Raw genomic sequence first — 17,039 nt, 5'->3', positions numbered from 1 at the left:
AAGGATTTAGAGAAACAATCAGAGAGTAAGAGAGACTGGGAGAGGCTCAGAATTAGAGATAAAAAGATAAAAGGAACCGGAGAGTGGGATAATTGCTGGAGAGAAAGAATTCCATTGGAATGGAATGAGAGAAAGAGAGAGTGACAGAGTGAGAGAGAGAGTATGAACGAGTAAAAACTTGGGAGACAGAATTAGGGACTAAGAGAGAATGAAAGAAGAGAGGGACACTTGGAGATAAAAACATGGAAAGAATCAGAGAGTGAGATAGAATCAGGGGAGAGAGGAAGAAATAGAGAAAGAATTCAACTTGAATGGAATGAGAGAAAAGGTGAGTGACAGAGTGAGAGAGAGGGTGGAAGAGAGAGAATTGAGAGAAATAATTAGGGAGTAAGAGAGAATGAGAGAAGGGAGGGAGACTTATAGAGATAGAAATATAAAGAGGAACAGAGAATGCGATATAATTTGACAAGAAAGGGAGAATTAGAGAAAGAATTACACTGGAATTGGATGAGAGAAAGGGAGAGTCACAGAGTGAGAGAAAGATCGACAGAAAGAAAAATGAGAGAAAGAATTAAAGAATTAATCAGAGAGTAGGAGAGATGAGAGAAGAAAGGAAGAGTTGGAGATTAGAAGATAGAAAGAAACAGAGATTGAGATGGAATGAGAGAAGAGGATGAGAATTAGAGAAAGAATTACAGTGAAATGGAATTTGAGAAGGGAGGGTGACATAGTGAGTGAGAGGGTGAACGAGAGAAAAAGGAGAGTAAGAATGAGAGAGTAAGAGAGAATAAGGAAAGAAAAGGAAGAGCTTGAAGTAAAAACATAAAAAGAATCGGAGAGTGAGTTAGAATTAAAGGAGAAAGGAAGAACTTAAAAAAGAAATCCACTGAAATGGAATGAGAGAAAGGGAGACTGGGAAATTGAATATGCATTTGCCATGGTATAAATTCAATATCAATAGCGAAGAAAGAAAAATCAAAAGCAATACAAAGAGACATCTGAGAGACAAGAAAAGCAAGAAAATCAAAAGAACGCAATAAATATCAGAAGAGATAAGAAGACATACCTCTGTAGCCGCAGCTGTCAGTCGCCACAGTCCGCCTCCGCCGTCCTTCGTCGTCCTCCGCCGTCCTCTGCCGTCCTCCGCAGTCTAAGCTCTGAGCCTCTGACCGAATGACCGTGTATTTTCGATTCAAAAATTTTGAATCGAAAGTACACGGTCAACCTAACGAAACTTAGGAAATAGCTCACATCCGATGTGGATATCGATTTTCGATATCCACATCCGATATCCGATACCGGCATCTGCCCCCTTGAGACGGAGACGGATGCCGAATCGGGACGGATATCGGTACCGGATATCGACACTGTAGCAGCCAATATCCGATACCGATATCCAGTATCCGGATATCGGAAAAACCTGATACTGGAAATTGCCTTTCTGGTATCCGGTACAGCATCCGTCCCCATACCGGCATCCGGTACCGGTATCGGGACGGGCGAACACTAGTCATCGATGACCACTAAGTCACGGTAAGAGGGACTTGGGAATGCCACAAGGCTCCTAATGATCCGGACGTTGGGATGAAGGTCAATGGTGCAAGCACGAATATTGCTGCTAGTGCATGCACCCTTGACGGATCCAAGCAAGGATGTACCGACAAAAACCCATCCCTCGGAGCAATAACTCTATCTACTTCTATCCTAGCCTAGACATGGCGACGCAATCAAGAGGTATTGACAAAAATAAAGAACGTGTAAGGTGGGTAACTGTGAAGTAACGATAGGTCAAAACCTGGATGATCGAGTTGAAAGTAGGGGGAAAGCCTAGCAGGCGGCCTGACAGCGTTAAGCGTTGATGGGTGGCGCAACAGCGCTGGCGGTGCGACGATCCAAACAGCCCCTCTACTTCAGCCCACTCAACAAAAAGCCCACAACCAACCACCCACCACACACACTCTCTCTCTCCTCTCTCTCTACTCCATAGCCCTACTATCCATCTCTCTCTCTCTACCTTCTCTCCTCCTCTTCTTAAAAAAACAGCCCCTCTACTTCAGCCCACTCACCAAAATGCCCACAACCCATCACAACCGTCTCTCTCTCTCTCTCTCTCTCTCCTCGCTCTACTCCATAGCCCTAATAGCCATCTCTCTCTCTACCTTCTCTCCTCTTCTTCTTCAAAAGAAAAACAAACCCTAAACTTGAGCCCACTCACCAAAAAGCCCACAACCCATCACACCCCTCTCTCTCTCTCTCTTCCATAGCCCTAATAGCCATCTCTCTCTCTCTACCTTCTCTCCTCTTCTTCTTCAAAAGAAAAACAAACCCTCACCCAAAAAGCCCACAACCCATCACACCCACTTCTCTCTACTCCATAGCCCTAAATAGCCGTCTCTCTCCCCCTCTCGCTACCCCCCTTGTCTCTACCCTTCTCTTCCTCTTCAATCCAGCCGCTTCCCCCATCGTCTTCCTCCCCGACCCAGACCCAGATCGCCCTCCCAAAACCCTAGCGCCGCCGCCCATCGCCATCGCCATCGCCATCGCCATGGCCTTCGAGGTCCGCTCCGTCCCCTTCAACCCGGACGGCTGGGGCCCCCCCGACTCCCCCTCCTCCCTCCCCTTCTCCCCCCCCTTCTCCTCCTCCTCCTTCTCCCGCTTCGACAAGCTCGGCCGCATCGCCGACTGGACCCGCAACCCCCCTCCTTCCTCCTCCCCCTCCCCCCGCCCGGGCTCCCTCTTCGACGACCCCTCCTCCGCCATGGCCGCCGACGACGACCCCTCCTTCCGCCTCGTCGACGCCAAGCCCCCCCCGCGCCCCAAATTCGGCCCCCGCTGGCGCTTCCAGCAGCGCCCCCAACTCCCCCAACGCCGCGACGAAGAGGTCGAAGCCCGCAAGCGCGAGGCCGACAAGGACCGCGCCCGCCGCGACCGCCTCTACCAGCTCTCCCGCTCCTCCGCCTTCCCCCACGGCGGCCCCCTCAACAACCCCCGCCGCGACGGCCCCGCCTTCAAATCCTCGGTCGAAATCCAGCCCGAATGGACCCTCCTCGACCAGATCCCCTTCTCCACCTTCTCCAAGCTCTCCTTCGCCGTCCCCGACACCCCAGAAGACCTCCTCCTCTCCGGCGCCCTCCAATTCTACGATCGCGCCTTCGACCGCCTCAACCCCAAGAGCGAGCGCCGCCTCGAGCGCTTCAAGCCCCGCACCTTCTTCAAGCCCACCACCACAGACGACCCCGTCATCCGCCGACTCGCCAACGCCGACGCCGCCGCCGTCTTCGCCACCGACTCCATCCTCGCCGCCCTCATGTGCGCCCCCCGCAGCGTCTACTCGTGGGACATGGTCGTGCAGCGCGTCGGCAACAAGCTCTTCTTCGACAAGCGCGACGGCTCCCAGCTGGACCTCCCCCCCGTCAACGAGTCGTCGCCGGAGCCGCTGCCGGAGACGAAGGACGACGTCAATTCCGCCGCCTCCCTCGCCCTCGAGGCCGCCCACATCAACCAGTTCTTCGCCCAGCAGGTGCTCGCTCGCGGCGCCGCCGCCGCCCGCGTCGAATTCGACGAGCCGAGCCCGTTCCCGGACGACGCCGCCGCCGCCGTCGCGTACCGGTACCGCCGATGGAAGCTCGCCGACGACCTCTGCCTCGTCGCCCGCTGCGAGGTCCACGCCGCGGCGGAGAGCAAGGGGCAGCGCTCGTTCGTCACGCTCAACGCGCTCAACGAGTTCGACCCGAAGCTCGCCGGCGGCGTCGACTGGCGGCAGAAGCTCGAGACGCAGAGGGGCGCCGTGCTCGCCAACGAGCTCAAGAACAACGCCAACAAGCTGGCCCGGTGGACGGCGCAGGCGCTGCTCGCCGGCGCCGACATGATGAAGCTCGGCTTCGTCTCGAGGGTGCACCCCAGGGACCCCTTCAACCACGCCATCCTCGGCGTCGCCGGGTACAAGCCGAGGGAGTTCGCGGCGCAGATCAATCTCAACACACTCAACATGTGGGGAATTGTCAAGTCAATTGTGGACCTGTGCATGAAGCTGGGGGAGGGCAAGTATGTGCTGGTGAAGGACCCTGTCAAGCCTCAGGTCAGGATCTACGAGGTGCCCCCGGACGCGTTCGAGAACGATTATGCCGAGGAGCCGCTGCCCGAGGACGAGCAGGTCCAGCCCATTGCGGCGGAGGACGCCGCCGCCGCCGCCGCCAAGGAGGACGAAGACGAAGGCTTAACCGCCGCCGCCGAGGTCAAGGACAATGCTGCAATCAAGGACGAAGCCCCCGCCGCCGCCGCGGCCATCTAAGAGTCTGGCTCTTCTCCTTACACCTGATCATAATCATCATCATCATCATCATCATCATCATCATCATCATCTTTATTGTGTTCTTCATCATCAGTACCATCTGCTAATATCATCATCATCATCAGCATCAGCATCTTCATCTTTTGAGAGGTGGAATTGGTAGGTGAATTTGCTTGGGTTTTGATTATTTTGTTTTGTGCATGTTGTGTTCATGGTTTCTGTCTGGGGAGTGAAGAAGGGTTTTTAGTTGTAGTGTTGGGAGGCAAGGATTTGAAGGGTTTCTGTTTGGAACACATCCATATAGATTAAAGAACAATCTATTTTCAGAGTCTCTCATGGAATGGATGTGATTTAGAAATTCACTAGTAGCATGCTGCAGATGGAAGAAAATTTTATTGACAGAGTTGCTCTGGGAATTAATGTGATTTAGGAGAACTTCACATGCAGCAAGCACTGAATGAGAGAAAACATTTAGCTTCAGGGTTGCGGGTGAAATTAATGCGATAGCTGTACATTACATTTAGTGTGATTCTGCTCTTTAAATCATCAAGTATTTACGGGAGAAATTTTGACAATCAGATTTGCGCATGGAATTTTATTGAGTTTTTAAAATTGACAGGCACCAAGGATTCTCAATTTCATGAGGAAAGTATGTACATAGGTATTATTATGTGTAACATAAAAAAACGATTATCAGGGTTGAACATGAAAATAACGATTATCAAGATTTTTATACAAGAAAAGTTGATTGTCGCTGTTAAACATGGAACTAATGAGATTAATCTGGGTTGGAAGAGCATTCTTTAAATTCTCGGCAATGGGAAAGTAGGAAAAAGAAGAAGATAAAATCCTTGTCATTTAATGAGTTACTGAGAAATGTTTTGGACTAACATGCATACTGGTCTGATTCAATCTCCAAAATATCTTAGATGAGATTTGCATTGTACCCTTTGTCCAAGTTTTCTTTCTTAAAGAGCCTATTGCATGAAAATTTCTTTATTTCCATTCGCTTTGTGTAATATTACAATGCTCGAATAAACCAAATTACATAACCTGAAGAAGATTTCATGCTTAACGCATAATCGTGGTTGTTGTTCTTAAAGTTACTTGCTTATATCTTTCTGATGCAGCTGAAATTCAGTTTTATTTTAAAAACTGCATTAGGATTTCCTCAGAGGACCTAAAAAAATATTAGAATCAATTGATTTTTAAGTTTCCTATTTTTAATTTATTAGTAATTATAACTTTCTTTTTTTTGAATGAAGTAACAATAACTTTCTCTTCATCATTAAGAGAATAATTTTGTTCATATTTAGAGTGGTTGATTTGCTTGTTGAGTCTGCTTGGCTTTTAATTTTATTTCATGCTTGGTGTGTTCTTCGTTTCTCATTGGGGAATAAATAAGGGTTTTAACTTGGAGCTAGGGATAAATTATACAGGATTAATGGTTGGGAAAGGAAATATTAAATATGCGAGGGGGTTTATCATGTTCAAGGTGCGAAGAGAATTCACAGATTTCAAGATATTTATGAAAAATATGGAAGTATTTTTGTTCTTACTTACACATTGAAGTAATTTGATTTAGGAATTCACAGGCATCAAGATATTTATGAAAGAAAAACTATTTTCAGAGTTTCAAACATAATTCATGTTATTTAGGAATTCATAGGCATCAAGGTGTATGTTGAAGGTTGATTTATATTTTTTAGAGTTTCCCATGGAATTGGAACAATTCAGATTTAAAGTTGTCTTATATAAAATAAAACTAAATTTCAGAATTGCCAATGGAGTTAATGGCAGCTGAATATTTGCCTCCATCAAGCTAAATAGTTATATCATCAATTTCACATGTAATTTTTGTGATTTAGCTATCTACAGGGATCAATCAATTTGAATAATGGAAAGATACCTCTGACACTTAGACATTAGGTGTAATCATCTATAAATTTTTTATCCACATTATGTGGATACATAGAGAGGATGGACATCCCGACGGCTTACTGATGCAATGAACCAATAAAGCATAGATAGGATCCGTGCACAGGTGATGCGATGTTTGTGGTTTGAAGATCCATCTTGACTTTAGTCCAACCAGGGTAAATCATTAAATGTACAATGAATTTTATTTCAACTATAATTGCTTAAGTTAGAGATCATTGTCTTTATTCCTAGGAAGATAATTGTTTTTTGACAATACACTCAATGGGTCGACCTTTGACTTAGGACATTGAGAAATCAAGACATAAAAAGATTTCATTCGAGCAGCCATATCGTCTGAAAAATAAATTTATCGCTATATATTGTCTACTTTCAGAAAAAAATTAACAAAAATACATAGAGAGAATCACATTTGGTTGATATCACATTTTGTGCGAATTTGGAGGGTTTAAAATTGAAGTAAAATAAATATTTTTCAGATGACTGGTGGAGTTTCAGAGAGAAATCGGTTAAATTCATGGAAACAACCAATACACTGAGATCAATGGCATCAAGGTATATCTTGAAGATTGATTTATATTTTTGTTGAGTTTCCCATGGAATTGGAAGTATTCAAATTTCTAGTCATCTTATGTAAAATAAATCTAGATTTTCAGGATTGTCCATGGGATTAAGTTCTATGGAATTTCACATCCATTAAGCTAAATATTGTGAATTCCATGGAAATTATTGTGGTCTAGGTATCAATAAACATGCATAAGGGGAAATGTATCTCTAATATTTAGTCATTAGATGTAATGTGATTTTCACAGCAACAAATATGAATATTAAAATTTGATGGTTTGGGTTTCTCATGAAATTATTACGACTGGAAATCCTTCTATTTATAACTATTATATGAAGAAAGCACACATATATACATGTTAATAAAATTATATTTTCAGGGTTTAGCATGCATTGAAGTATTTTAGATAGTCATATATGTCAAATTTTATATAGAAGAAAATATTCTGAGGTATTTTAGGAGATTTTAGATTCTCTTGTGAAAAAAATGATAGTTTTTATGAGGTATTTTGGGAGATTTTAGATCCATATGAACCCCTATAAAAATATACTATTATGTGACAAATTTTCATACTTAATTTAAACTTTTAAAAATGAACTATGACTCGAAAGTAAGAGTCAAAATGCCCCGATTTAGCCTGATCGATAGTTCAACGCTTGACAAATGTATAAGATCATGTCTTCCTAATTTATACTTTATGAAACTTAGGACGAAACAAAAAAAACCACATTTTGGAATTATAAATGCCAATTCTGTCATTCTCATAAAGGGTGATATTCCGAATTTTTATCATCTTTTAACTTTGGTAATAATAGCAAATCTACATGTATTTTTTAGTTTCAATGAATAATAACAAAGAAAGTATGCATTTAACTTAAACTTTATCGCCCAAAATGTACATCATTTATGTTTCGTTACCTATTTTGTAAGATAGTTCAGTGAAGGTCTCGTCAATTGTTAATTCAACAAGAATAAGAACATAACATCTATATCATTTTATGACTTACTAAGTATGATATGGAATCACATTCTTTGTGTTCACAATTAATCTCCAAAACAAGAGATGATATGTGTATAGAATATTTTGTTCACAATTAGTGAGTTATATTTTCAAAATCCCACTGTATGAAAAGATGTTACTGTGCATTTGGTTTTTGATATTACTATAATGAACATTTAAAGAGTTTTTCAATTCCATATATTAAAGAGTTCATATGTTAGGCATACACACGATACTAAAGAGTTCATATTTTCCAAACAACCTTAAATTATTTATTTTTTTCAAAAAAACAAACTAAGGAATTAATCTTAATCAACCAAGGAATGCTGGTGATTAATAAATGGGAATTTTGATATTTTAATTAATTATAGATAGAATGTATATGATTGTTGAATATTCTTAATGGAATTTTTGGTAATCACATATATTTTTGGTTTAATTAATTTCTCTTGCAGTCCAATAAATCATGGATAATAAGTCATTTTAGACACCATAACAAAATTTATGTTCTCTAGATAGTTCAGGATCATCTATAATTTTTTCATCCACATCATCTGAGCAACAAATTTATTTGATGAATAATGATCTGAGACCGTATCAACATAACTGAATGATACTTTTTGGACCCGCATAAAATCCTGGCACAATATGACAAATATATTTGGTCAGTTAATCATATACATGTTTATAATATAAGGTGAATTTTTCATGTTCACATTACATGATTGCGACAAAGTACTTTTAAAGGTAGAAAATTTCGTGGCAACTTAATAAAGCATTTTGAGAATCATCTTATACAAGTAGTCCCTTAATACTTTCACCATGAAAAGGACATACATAATAAACTACTCCAATAAATTTGTATCAACATAAGGATAATAACCTTATATTTTCAGTCTAAAAACTGGTTATTAAATGACTAGGTTGCAGCATTAAAATCATAGCAAAGTGAGTTCTGATAAGTACATGGAGTCAAGTATTAAGTGAATTATTTACCTTCCAATGTATTTAAAGTAAGAAATATCACCTTTGAATTTTAAGGCTTTGGTGAGGTTCCACTTGCTCCATTTTATTGCTCATGTGAGATAAGGTCATTCCACCTTGTATCCTTCGGCAGATAAAAGAACTCAAAATTTTACCTTTGAAATAAGTGCCTCAACAATGCTTTATGCTTTTGACTTGTTTGAAAAATAAGTATTTAGTATCCCATATTACTTCACAACATCATTGGTATATATTTGTTGGGTGGGTTGTTGCCTATTCTTTGTCGGATTTAACTTCTCACACAACACGATGTTACATCCAATATATATATTTCTTATAAATCCAAGGAAAGGGATAATTCTTTCTTATGATTTATTTTGAAAAATATTTCAAAATATATTCATGACAAAAACTTACATTCATTAGTCATTACTTGTATTTTTTGCATACCTTGTGTGAATTTTTATTTGTATTCATATTTAATCAAAATTTAAATTTGATCACTACTAATTATATGATTTTATCTGATTCTCTTTGTTAAAAAAGCCTAAAAACAGTTCAGTCAAAAGTCGTGGCGCAAAAAAATGATTCCCTATTTCTGCTTGGAGATGGTCCAGTCTCTTTCCTTTCCGACGTTGATTCTATAAAGAAAAAGACAGAACCTGTACTTCTTTATATCTTTTTAAACTTGTATTTTACATTATAATGTGCTTATTGATACACTCTTTTCCAATTGAAATTACATTTTCTCCAAAATATTTTGGTTTTAATTTTTTGGGTAAAGAAACTCATCATCATTGGCTTTTTGGTTGTTGTCTCCCTTCAAAAATACCATAAAGAGTTGCTAAGGCATATTTTAGTAAATATTTCCCTTTCGAAACTTTGAGAATGGAAAAACATAATGATCTCCCTATCATTAATCGTAGAAATTCCCTCTTGATCTATGTATATGATTTATTGGGAAGGAAGTAGCAAGGTATGATAATTTAATTAATACGGTGTATCAGTTATTATTGTGATAAATTTATTAATTTTATTGAATAAATTATACTAATACTGATGATCTCCAAACAAAGTATAACATCTGATTTTACCTTCATAATTATAATTTAATTAAATAATTAAGAATAAAAAATATAGGTTTGCCATATTTCACCAGTAAATACTAACGTATCTGTAAGATACAGTGATGCCAATATTATTACTATGAAAATGACCATTATTTTATTGAATAAAGTACTAATTAAACTGATGACCTTCATAGAAAATATCACTTCTGCTTTACCTTCATAATTCTATCTTCACTTGAGGTTTACCTTCTGATATTCATTAAGGAATTAAGAATAAGGCATAGAAGTTTGGTATATATCATCAGTAAATGCTAGTGTTTCTGTAAGATAACTTTCCCACTGTAAGTTTCTCTACTATATTCCTTCATAGTGATATTACCCATTTATCCCTCACCCCAAAAATGCTACTTGATTCCTACCTATAAAGCCTAAACTTAGTTCCCCTGTTTGAAATTCCTGCCCTTTTCCATCACACTCACTAAAAACTCCAAAGTGTCAGGGATAGCTTCCTATTTTTGGGCCATATCCAAGAACACCAACACCCAACCTTTCACTGCATGTCAAATAAAAGAACATCATATGCATGCACCATATATTCATATAATTCCCACCCCATCATTCTCTCCTCTCTTTTTAAACCAGCAAGGACAGGGCAAAAAGAAGAACTGAGTGATCAGTAGGAGCTACCAGCATCACATGCAAAGTCAGATAGAGAGGCAAAGGAGTCATGAGATGGTGGTGAGCTGTCATGGACCTCATCTAGCATCTTCGCCACGTCAGCCATCGTCGGCCGCTGCTCCGGCGCCGTCGTCGTGCACGCCATCGCAATCTGGAGCACTGCCACTAGCTCCTCCTCTATATCCTTGTGCTTCATCAGGTCCAAGTCAAACACCTCTGATGTCCACTCCTCCCTCACCACTGACTGCACCCATTGCGGCAGCTCTGGTGATTCTGCCGTCACCAATTTCCCAGTTAGCAGCTCCAGAAGCAGCACTCCAAACGAGAAAACATCGGCCTCGTGAGAAGTCGCCGCCTTTCGGGGTTCAGCCACCGCCAATTCTGGTGCTCTGTAGCCATTGCCCCTGGCAGTGGCTGCGACGACACTACCAATGAGCGCCACCAGGCCAAATTCTGCCACTCGGGCAGCGCCGGAGTCGTCAATGAGGATGTTGGAGGACTTAATGTTGCCATGGGCGAGCTTCGGCGATAGGCATTGCTCATGGATGTAAGCCAGGCCCTTGGCGGCGCCTGTTGCTATTTTTAGCCGTGTAGCCCAGTCCAGTGGCGTCCTCCCCGGAGCTCTGTTCCCTGCTCAAACACAAGTAATAGTTTATTCATAAGTAAATCTGGTCAAGAATAGGGACAGCAGCTTATACTTAACAATGTCTAAATTAATGATTTAAATAAACTCAAAATTGCGGGCATCAGCGTATGATAAACAATGGCACTGGTTATTTTCCAACTGAGGTGTTTTGAGTCTTAAAAGCAATTGGGAGACTACGGGGGACAGTTTGTCAGACAAAGTAAATAAATGTGCCCAACTATAATAACGAGTGGAAATAAAAATGAGAGTTTGTGCCAGGGATATGAACGCAAAATTGTAACATTATGGAACTCAAAAGCCAACACAAGAACCAAAACACTTGTTTCCGAATGAATCAAAAGTGTGCGGGTATGCTCAACGATAGTAGTAATAGGTGATTGGAGAATGTAAGAATGATGGCTTGTAAACAAAAGGGTTGATAGAATGAACAGTGAAATGTAAGCATTTAAATATTACTTAAACGGCACACGCTCCAAATGTCCTAAAATAAAATAAACTAAAACTGGAAAAACTGTAGGAAAGGGAATGAACGAAAACTTCCAGGAAACATAATCGCAAAACAATATCTGGCTAGTTCAGGATAGTATTTGGCATTTCAAACAAATTGAGGTATGATAGGATCCTCGATAGGATCCTAAACCTATCTAGGGGTAGTTTCGTCATTTAGCCCACAGGGGCATTTTAGACATTTGCTATTATGTATTTCCCTTTAAATAGGGATGCCCTCTCTTTAGGAGGGCAGCCAAGAAGAAAGAAGAAGTCGCTTGTCTCCCCTCTCCTCCTCACCGTATCTTCAGCCGGCTCGTCCTCGGCCGATCCCTACCCCCTCTGCTCGGCCGTCCCCCGACCATTCCCGTTACTCTTATCTACCCCGGGAACTTCTACCTTACCTTGTCCTCCAACCTCCTCCCGATACGAACCTAGATCAAGGTTCGTATCAAGGTACTAAAAAAAAATTGCTCATCTCGGTAATTTATAACCAAGTAATTCAGGAAAATGATTCACGAATCCATAAACGAGATCTGGAAGTTAAAGATGAGATCTCAGTCCAACCAAATAAACGTACGGAATTTATAATCACAAGTTTTTTCACAATCAATAAATTTATCAGGAAACGAGATCTGACAGGTTCATCTGCCAGTCCAAAAAAATAAAGATCTGTATTATTGTTCATCTGGATACTTTATTGTAAAAAAATTAGGAAAATAAGTTATTCACGGGGAAATGAGATCTGGATATTTCAGGATTATATTTGTCAGATCAAACAAATTAATCTACATGATCATAATTGTTCATCAACCGATGCGGTCTGCTGAATTTATAAGAAAAAAATTCGGGGGAAAATAAAATTTTATTTGTCTAGTCCAAACCAATGAAGTCACTGAATCATCATAAAAATAAACGAATGCAGGAAATAAATTATTGATCGTGAAACAAACAAATTAAGCAAGGATTTAGTCCGCCAATCCAAACAAATTAAGCGACTAAATCATAATTGTTCATCAGCCAACGCGACTAGGCTAACTAAAATAAATACTAATGTCTTCAGTCTAAATAAAAGCACTTTCAATCCTAATTATGCATCGGGTATCACTGTAATTATAATTTTGGGAAAATGAGTAGAGTAATCAATAACTGAGATCTGGTTTTTTCACGATTAAATTGGTAAGACCAAAAAACCTTTTTACAAAAAAATTGAAAAAAATAAAACATCATAAACTTAACAGGGAAACCGAATAAAATAATCAGATACTGAGATCTGCCTTATCGAAGATTAAATAGGTCAGCTCAAACAAATCAGGAAATCTAAATTCGGGGAAATATTTTAGAAAATCAGATTTTTGTGCGATCTCCCCTGTTTTCCTTCAAAGACAAGTTCCGAAGAAAAATTACAAAAAATTGATAGAAATAAAACTGAATTGGGAAAATGAACAAACTAATCAGCAACTCAGACCAAAATCATTCAAGAACAAATCCATCAGCTCAAACAAATCAGTAACTCCAAATTCCGGAAAAACACTTCATATAACATTGATAAAAATAAATCAACAGACACTGAATTGGGAAAACGAACAAACTAATCAGTAACGGAGATTAGGCTCAATAGAGATTAAACCCATCCGCTCAAAGAAATCAGAAACTCAATATCCGGGAAAATACATTTCGCAAACCTTCAATAAAAATAAATCATCAGAAACTGAATTGGGAAAATGAACAAACAAATTTGAAACTGAAACCTAAATTATTCAAGATCAACTCAAACAAATCAGAAACTCAAAATCCGGGAAAAAACACTTCCATAAAACTTCAATAAAAACAAATCATAACATGCCGAATTGAAAAAATGAACAAACAAAAAAGCAACTTAGCCAAAAATCATTCAAGATCAAACCCATCAACTCAAAAAAATCAGAAACTCTAAATCCGGGGAAAAACGCTTCATAAAACTTGCATAAAAACAAAACATAACAAACCGAATTGGAAAAATGAACAAACAGATCAGCAACTTAACCCAAAATCATTCAGGATCAAACCCACCAACTCAAGCAAATCAGAAACTCAAAATCCGGGGAAAAACACTTCATAAAACTTGCATAAAAACAAATCATAACCAACCGAATAGGAAAAATGAACAAACAAATTAGCAACTTAGCCCAAAATCATTCAAGATCAAACCCACCAACTCAAGCAAATCAGAAAACTCAAATCCAGGAAAGAAAAGCACTTCCATAAAACATCAATAAAAACAATTCATTACAAACCAAATAGGAAAAAAGAACAATCAATCCGGCCACTTAGCCCAAAATCATTCAAGATCAAACCCATCAACTCACTCAAATCAGAAAACCCGAAACCCAGGCAAAAAAAAAACACATCACAAAACGTCACCAATAACAAATAACCACAAACTTCCCCCCCAAAAAAAAGAAAAAAAAAACCGATTCAACTCACCGTGAAGCAGCGAGAAGAGACTGCCCCCAGGCATGTAATCATACACCAGCAACTTCTCGTCACGTGCGCAATAATAAGCCCGCAGACTTACCACGTGCGCATTCCTCACTCTTCCCACCGCCGCCATCACGTGCTCAAATTCCCTTCCGCCGCTGCCGCCGCCGCCGCCAGCGCCGCCAACTGCCGCCTCGCGCAGCCTTTTAACTGCTACGGTGGCATCTTCCATAACGGCCTTGTACGTCGTTCCGTACACCCCCTTGCCCAGCATAACCGCCGACGCCCTCAACAACTCCTCCAGCTCGAACCGCCGCGTCCCCGCCGCCACCACCATCCTGCCGGCGGCGCCGCCACCGTACGGCCCAACGCCGTACGGACTCGACGAGTACACGATCTTCTCCCCTTCTAGAAGCTTCGACCCCGCCGCCGCCTTCCGCCAAAAGCACCAGAACGCCGCCACCGCCGCCGCCGCCGCCGCCAACCCCGCCGCCGCCAGCCACGTCATCCTCCGCCGCCGTACAACCGGGCCCACCCCGGGGGATGACGTCACCGGCGGCGCCGCCGCCACCGCGGCGGCGCAGCGCCGTAGCGGGCCGCCGCAGAGCCCCGGGTTACCCGCGAAGGCCCAAACCCCGAACCGGCCCAGCCCGGGCGGGACCGGCCCAATAAGCCCGTTCAGCGACACGTTGAAGTCGGTCAGACCGGGCGGGTCGAGCCCGGCCAGACCGCCCCCGAGCCGGTTCCGGTCGAGCCGGAGAGTGAGCAGATGCGGTAGCCGGGTCAATCCGACGGCCGGGATCTCCCCGGTGAAGTTGTTGTCAGAGAGATCTAGCCGGTAGATTCTGGGGGGGAGCGCCGCCGGAATCTCGCCGGAGAATCTATTGCCTGATAGGAAGAGGAACTTGAGCGCCGCCAGGCGAGATAGATCCGATACGCCGCCTGAGAGAAGATTCTCTTTCAGGCTGAGGAGGCGGAGCTGGTCGAGCGCCGCCAGAACGGGAAAGGCGGCGCCGGAGAGGGAGAGACGTTCGAGGACGAGACGGATGACGCGGCCGGAGGCGGCGCCGCCGGCGGCGCCGCACTCGACGCCGGGCCAACCGCAGGGCGACACGTCGGAGGCGTTCCACGTGGCGAGATTTCCGGCGAGGTCCGCCGTCGCTTTGAACTGGAGCAGCGCCGCCATATCCGCCGCCGTAGCCGCCGCCGTTAGCGCCGCCGCCAGTAGATACCAGCAGCAGGCCAAATGCCGGCGCTGACCCATCTCTCTTTCTCTCTCTTCTTCTTCTCTCTCTAGATTGAAGCAGAGGAGATGGGTTTGTATGAAAGGTGGCTAACCCTACTTACTGTCTTCTAGGGAGAGGGAGGGGGTATTGCTCATATTTTGGGAATTTCTGGATATTATGAGATTTTTGTTGGTTTCTGTATGTTTCTCTCTCTAGATTGGAGGAGAGGAGAGGGTTTGTTTGAAAGGTGGCGAACCCTACTCTTCTCTGGGAGAAGGGTATTGCTTATATTCGTGGGAATATCTGGATATTTTTGAGATTTCTTTCTCTAGATTGGAGCAGAGGAGATGGGTTTGTATGAAGGTGCCTAACCCTATGTCTTATGGGGAGAGGAGTATTGCTCATTAGTGGCGAGAGTATCTGGATTTTGTTGGTTTCCACTTGTTTCTCTCTCTAGATTGAAGGAGAGGAGATGGGTTTGTATGAAGGTGGCTAACCCTACTTACTGCCATCTGGGGAGAGGGTATTGCTCATATTCGTGGGAATATCTGGATATTATGAGATTTTTGTTGGTTTCTGTATGTTTCTCTCTCTAGATTGAAGGAGAGATGGGTTTGGTTGAAAGGTGGTTAATCCTACTTACTGTGTTCTGGGAAGAGGGGTATTGCTCATATTCGTGGGAATATCTGGATTTTGTTGAGATTTTTACTGGTTTCTAATTGTTTCTCTCTCTAGATTTGTTTGAAAGGGGGCTAACCCAACGGTTCTCTGAGGAGAGGGGTATTGCTCATATTAATGGGAGTATATGGATATTTTTGAGATTCGTATTGCTTTATCCTTTTTTTTCTCTCTAGACTGAGGCAGAGGAGATAGGTTTTTTGAAAGGTGGCTAATGCTGCTGGTCTCTGGAGAGAGGGGTATTAATCATATTCGTGGGAATATCTGGATATTTTTGAGATTTTTGGTGGTTTTGTATGTTTCTCTGTCTAAATTGAAGCAGAGATGGGTTTGTATGAAGGTGGCTAACCCTACTGATCTCTGGGGAGAGGGGTATTGCTCTTATTCGTGGGAATAACTGGATATTTTGAGATTTTTATTGGTTTCTATTTGTTTTTCTCTCTAGATTGAAGGAGAGGAGATGACTTCATTGTCTATTTGAAGTATATTTTGATCGTTCTCATATTATACGTTTTCAAAGCTTCTACAAGTTAAAACGTTTGAGTTATTATTGAAAGTAATGTTTCCAAATAAACGGGAATATATACTTAAGTTTATTTCCAGATCGACGGGCGTTTGTTAAAATGCCAAGAGGATACCTCTGATCGTGTCTAAGATAGTTTCCTTGAGTATATTTGATGTTTTTTGTGAATATTTCAAACTTCGTGAGCTGTACTTTGAAATTGAAATCATAATTCATAGTAAGAGATGAGATATTCAAAACCTAGTGAGTAATCTAAAGTTTATAAACGTATAGCAGGCTTGTCAGTAAAATAAATGTGAATTAATTAAAAATTTGAGAAAATTGTTCCCTAACGTGATTGTGTAGGAAATATTTCCCTAGATGAAAACAGATATTGACTCAAAACTTAGACGTGTTTTTCAAAAAATATTCTTATTTTCTGCGGAATTAAACCATATGACATGCGTATTAAGTGGCAAAGTGTAAAATATAGGAATTATTTGTCCCACATTATT

General features: G+C 41.7%; 2 protein-coding genes across 2 annotated transcripts; one reads left to right on the top strand and one right to left on the bottom strand.

Annotated features, from left to right (window-relative positions):
- Positions 1-2,378: 2,378 nt before the first annotated feature.
- Positions 2,379-4,501, top strand: LOC144702917 (eukaryotic translation initiation factor 3 subunit D-like). The gene has a single exon (XM_078574940.1). The coding sequence runs from the start codon at positions 2,546-2,548 to the stop codon at positions 4,289-4,291; it is 1,746 nt and encodes a 581-aa protein (XP_078431066.1). The 5' UTR covers positions 2,379-2,545; the 3' UTR covers positions 4,292-4,501.
- A 5,907-nt stretch (positions 4,502-10,408) lies between these two features.
- On the bottom strand, positions 10,409-15,448 carry LOC144703313 (leucine-rich repeat transmembrane protein kinase family protein). Its single transcript, XM_078575461.1, has 2 exons — positions 14,125-15,448; positions 10,409-11,156 (listed from the first exon to the last, which is right to left on the bottom strand). The coding sequence occupies exons 1-2, from the start codon at positions 15,380-15,382 to the stop codon at positions 10,522-10,524; spliced, it is 1,893 nt and encodes a 630-aa protein (XP_078431587.1). The 5' UTR covers positions 15,383-15,448; the 3' UTR covers positions 10,409-10,521.
- Positions 15,449-17,039: the final 1,591 nt, after the last annotated feature.

This window comes from Wolffia australiana, chromosome 5, assembly GCF_029677425.1.
Source record: "Wolffia australiana isolate 7733 chromosome 5, ASM2967742v1".
NCBI lineage: Eukaryota > Viridiplantae > Streptophyta > Magnoliopsida > Alismatales > Araceae > Wolffia > Wolffia australiana.
This window is presented reverse-complemented; position numbering and strand designations above follow the sequence as displayed.

Coding starts and splice junctions, on each gene's coding strand:
- LOC144702917 (XM_078574940.1), top strand. CDS start 2,546: ATGGCCTTCGAGGTCCGCTCCGTCCCCTTCAACCCGGACGGCTGGGGC.
- LOC144703313 (XM_078575461.1), bottom strand. CDS start 15,382: ATGGGTCAGCGCCGGCATTTGGCCTGCTGCTGGTATCTACTGGCGGCG. Junction 11,157..14,124: donor TCTCTTCTCGCTGCTTCACG/GTGAGTTGAATC, acceptor GTGTTTGAGCAG/GGAACAGAGCTCCGGGGAGG.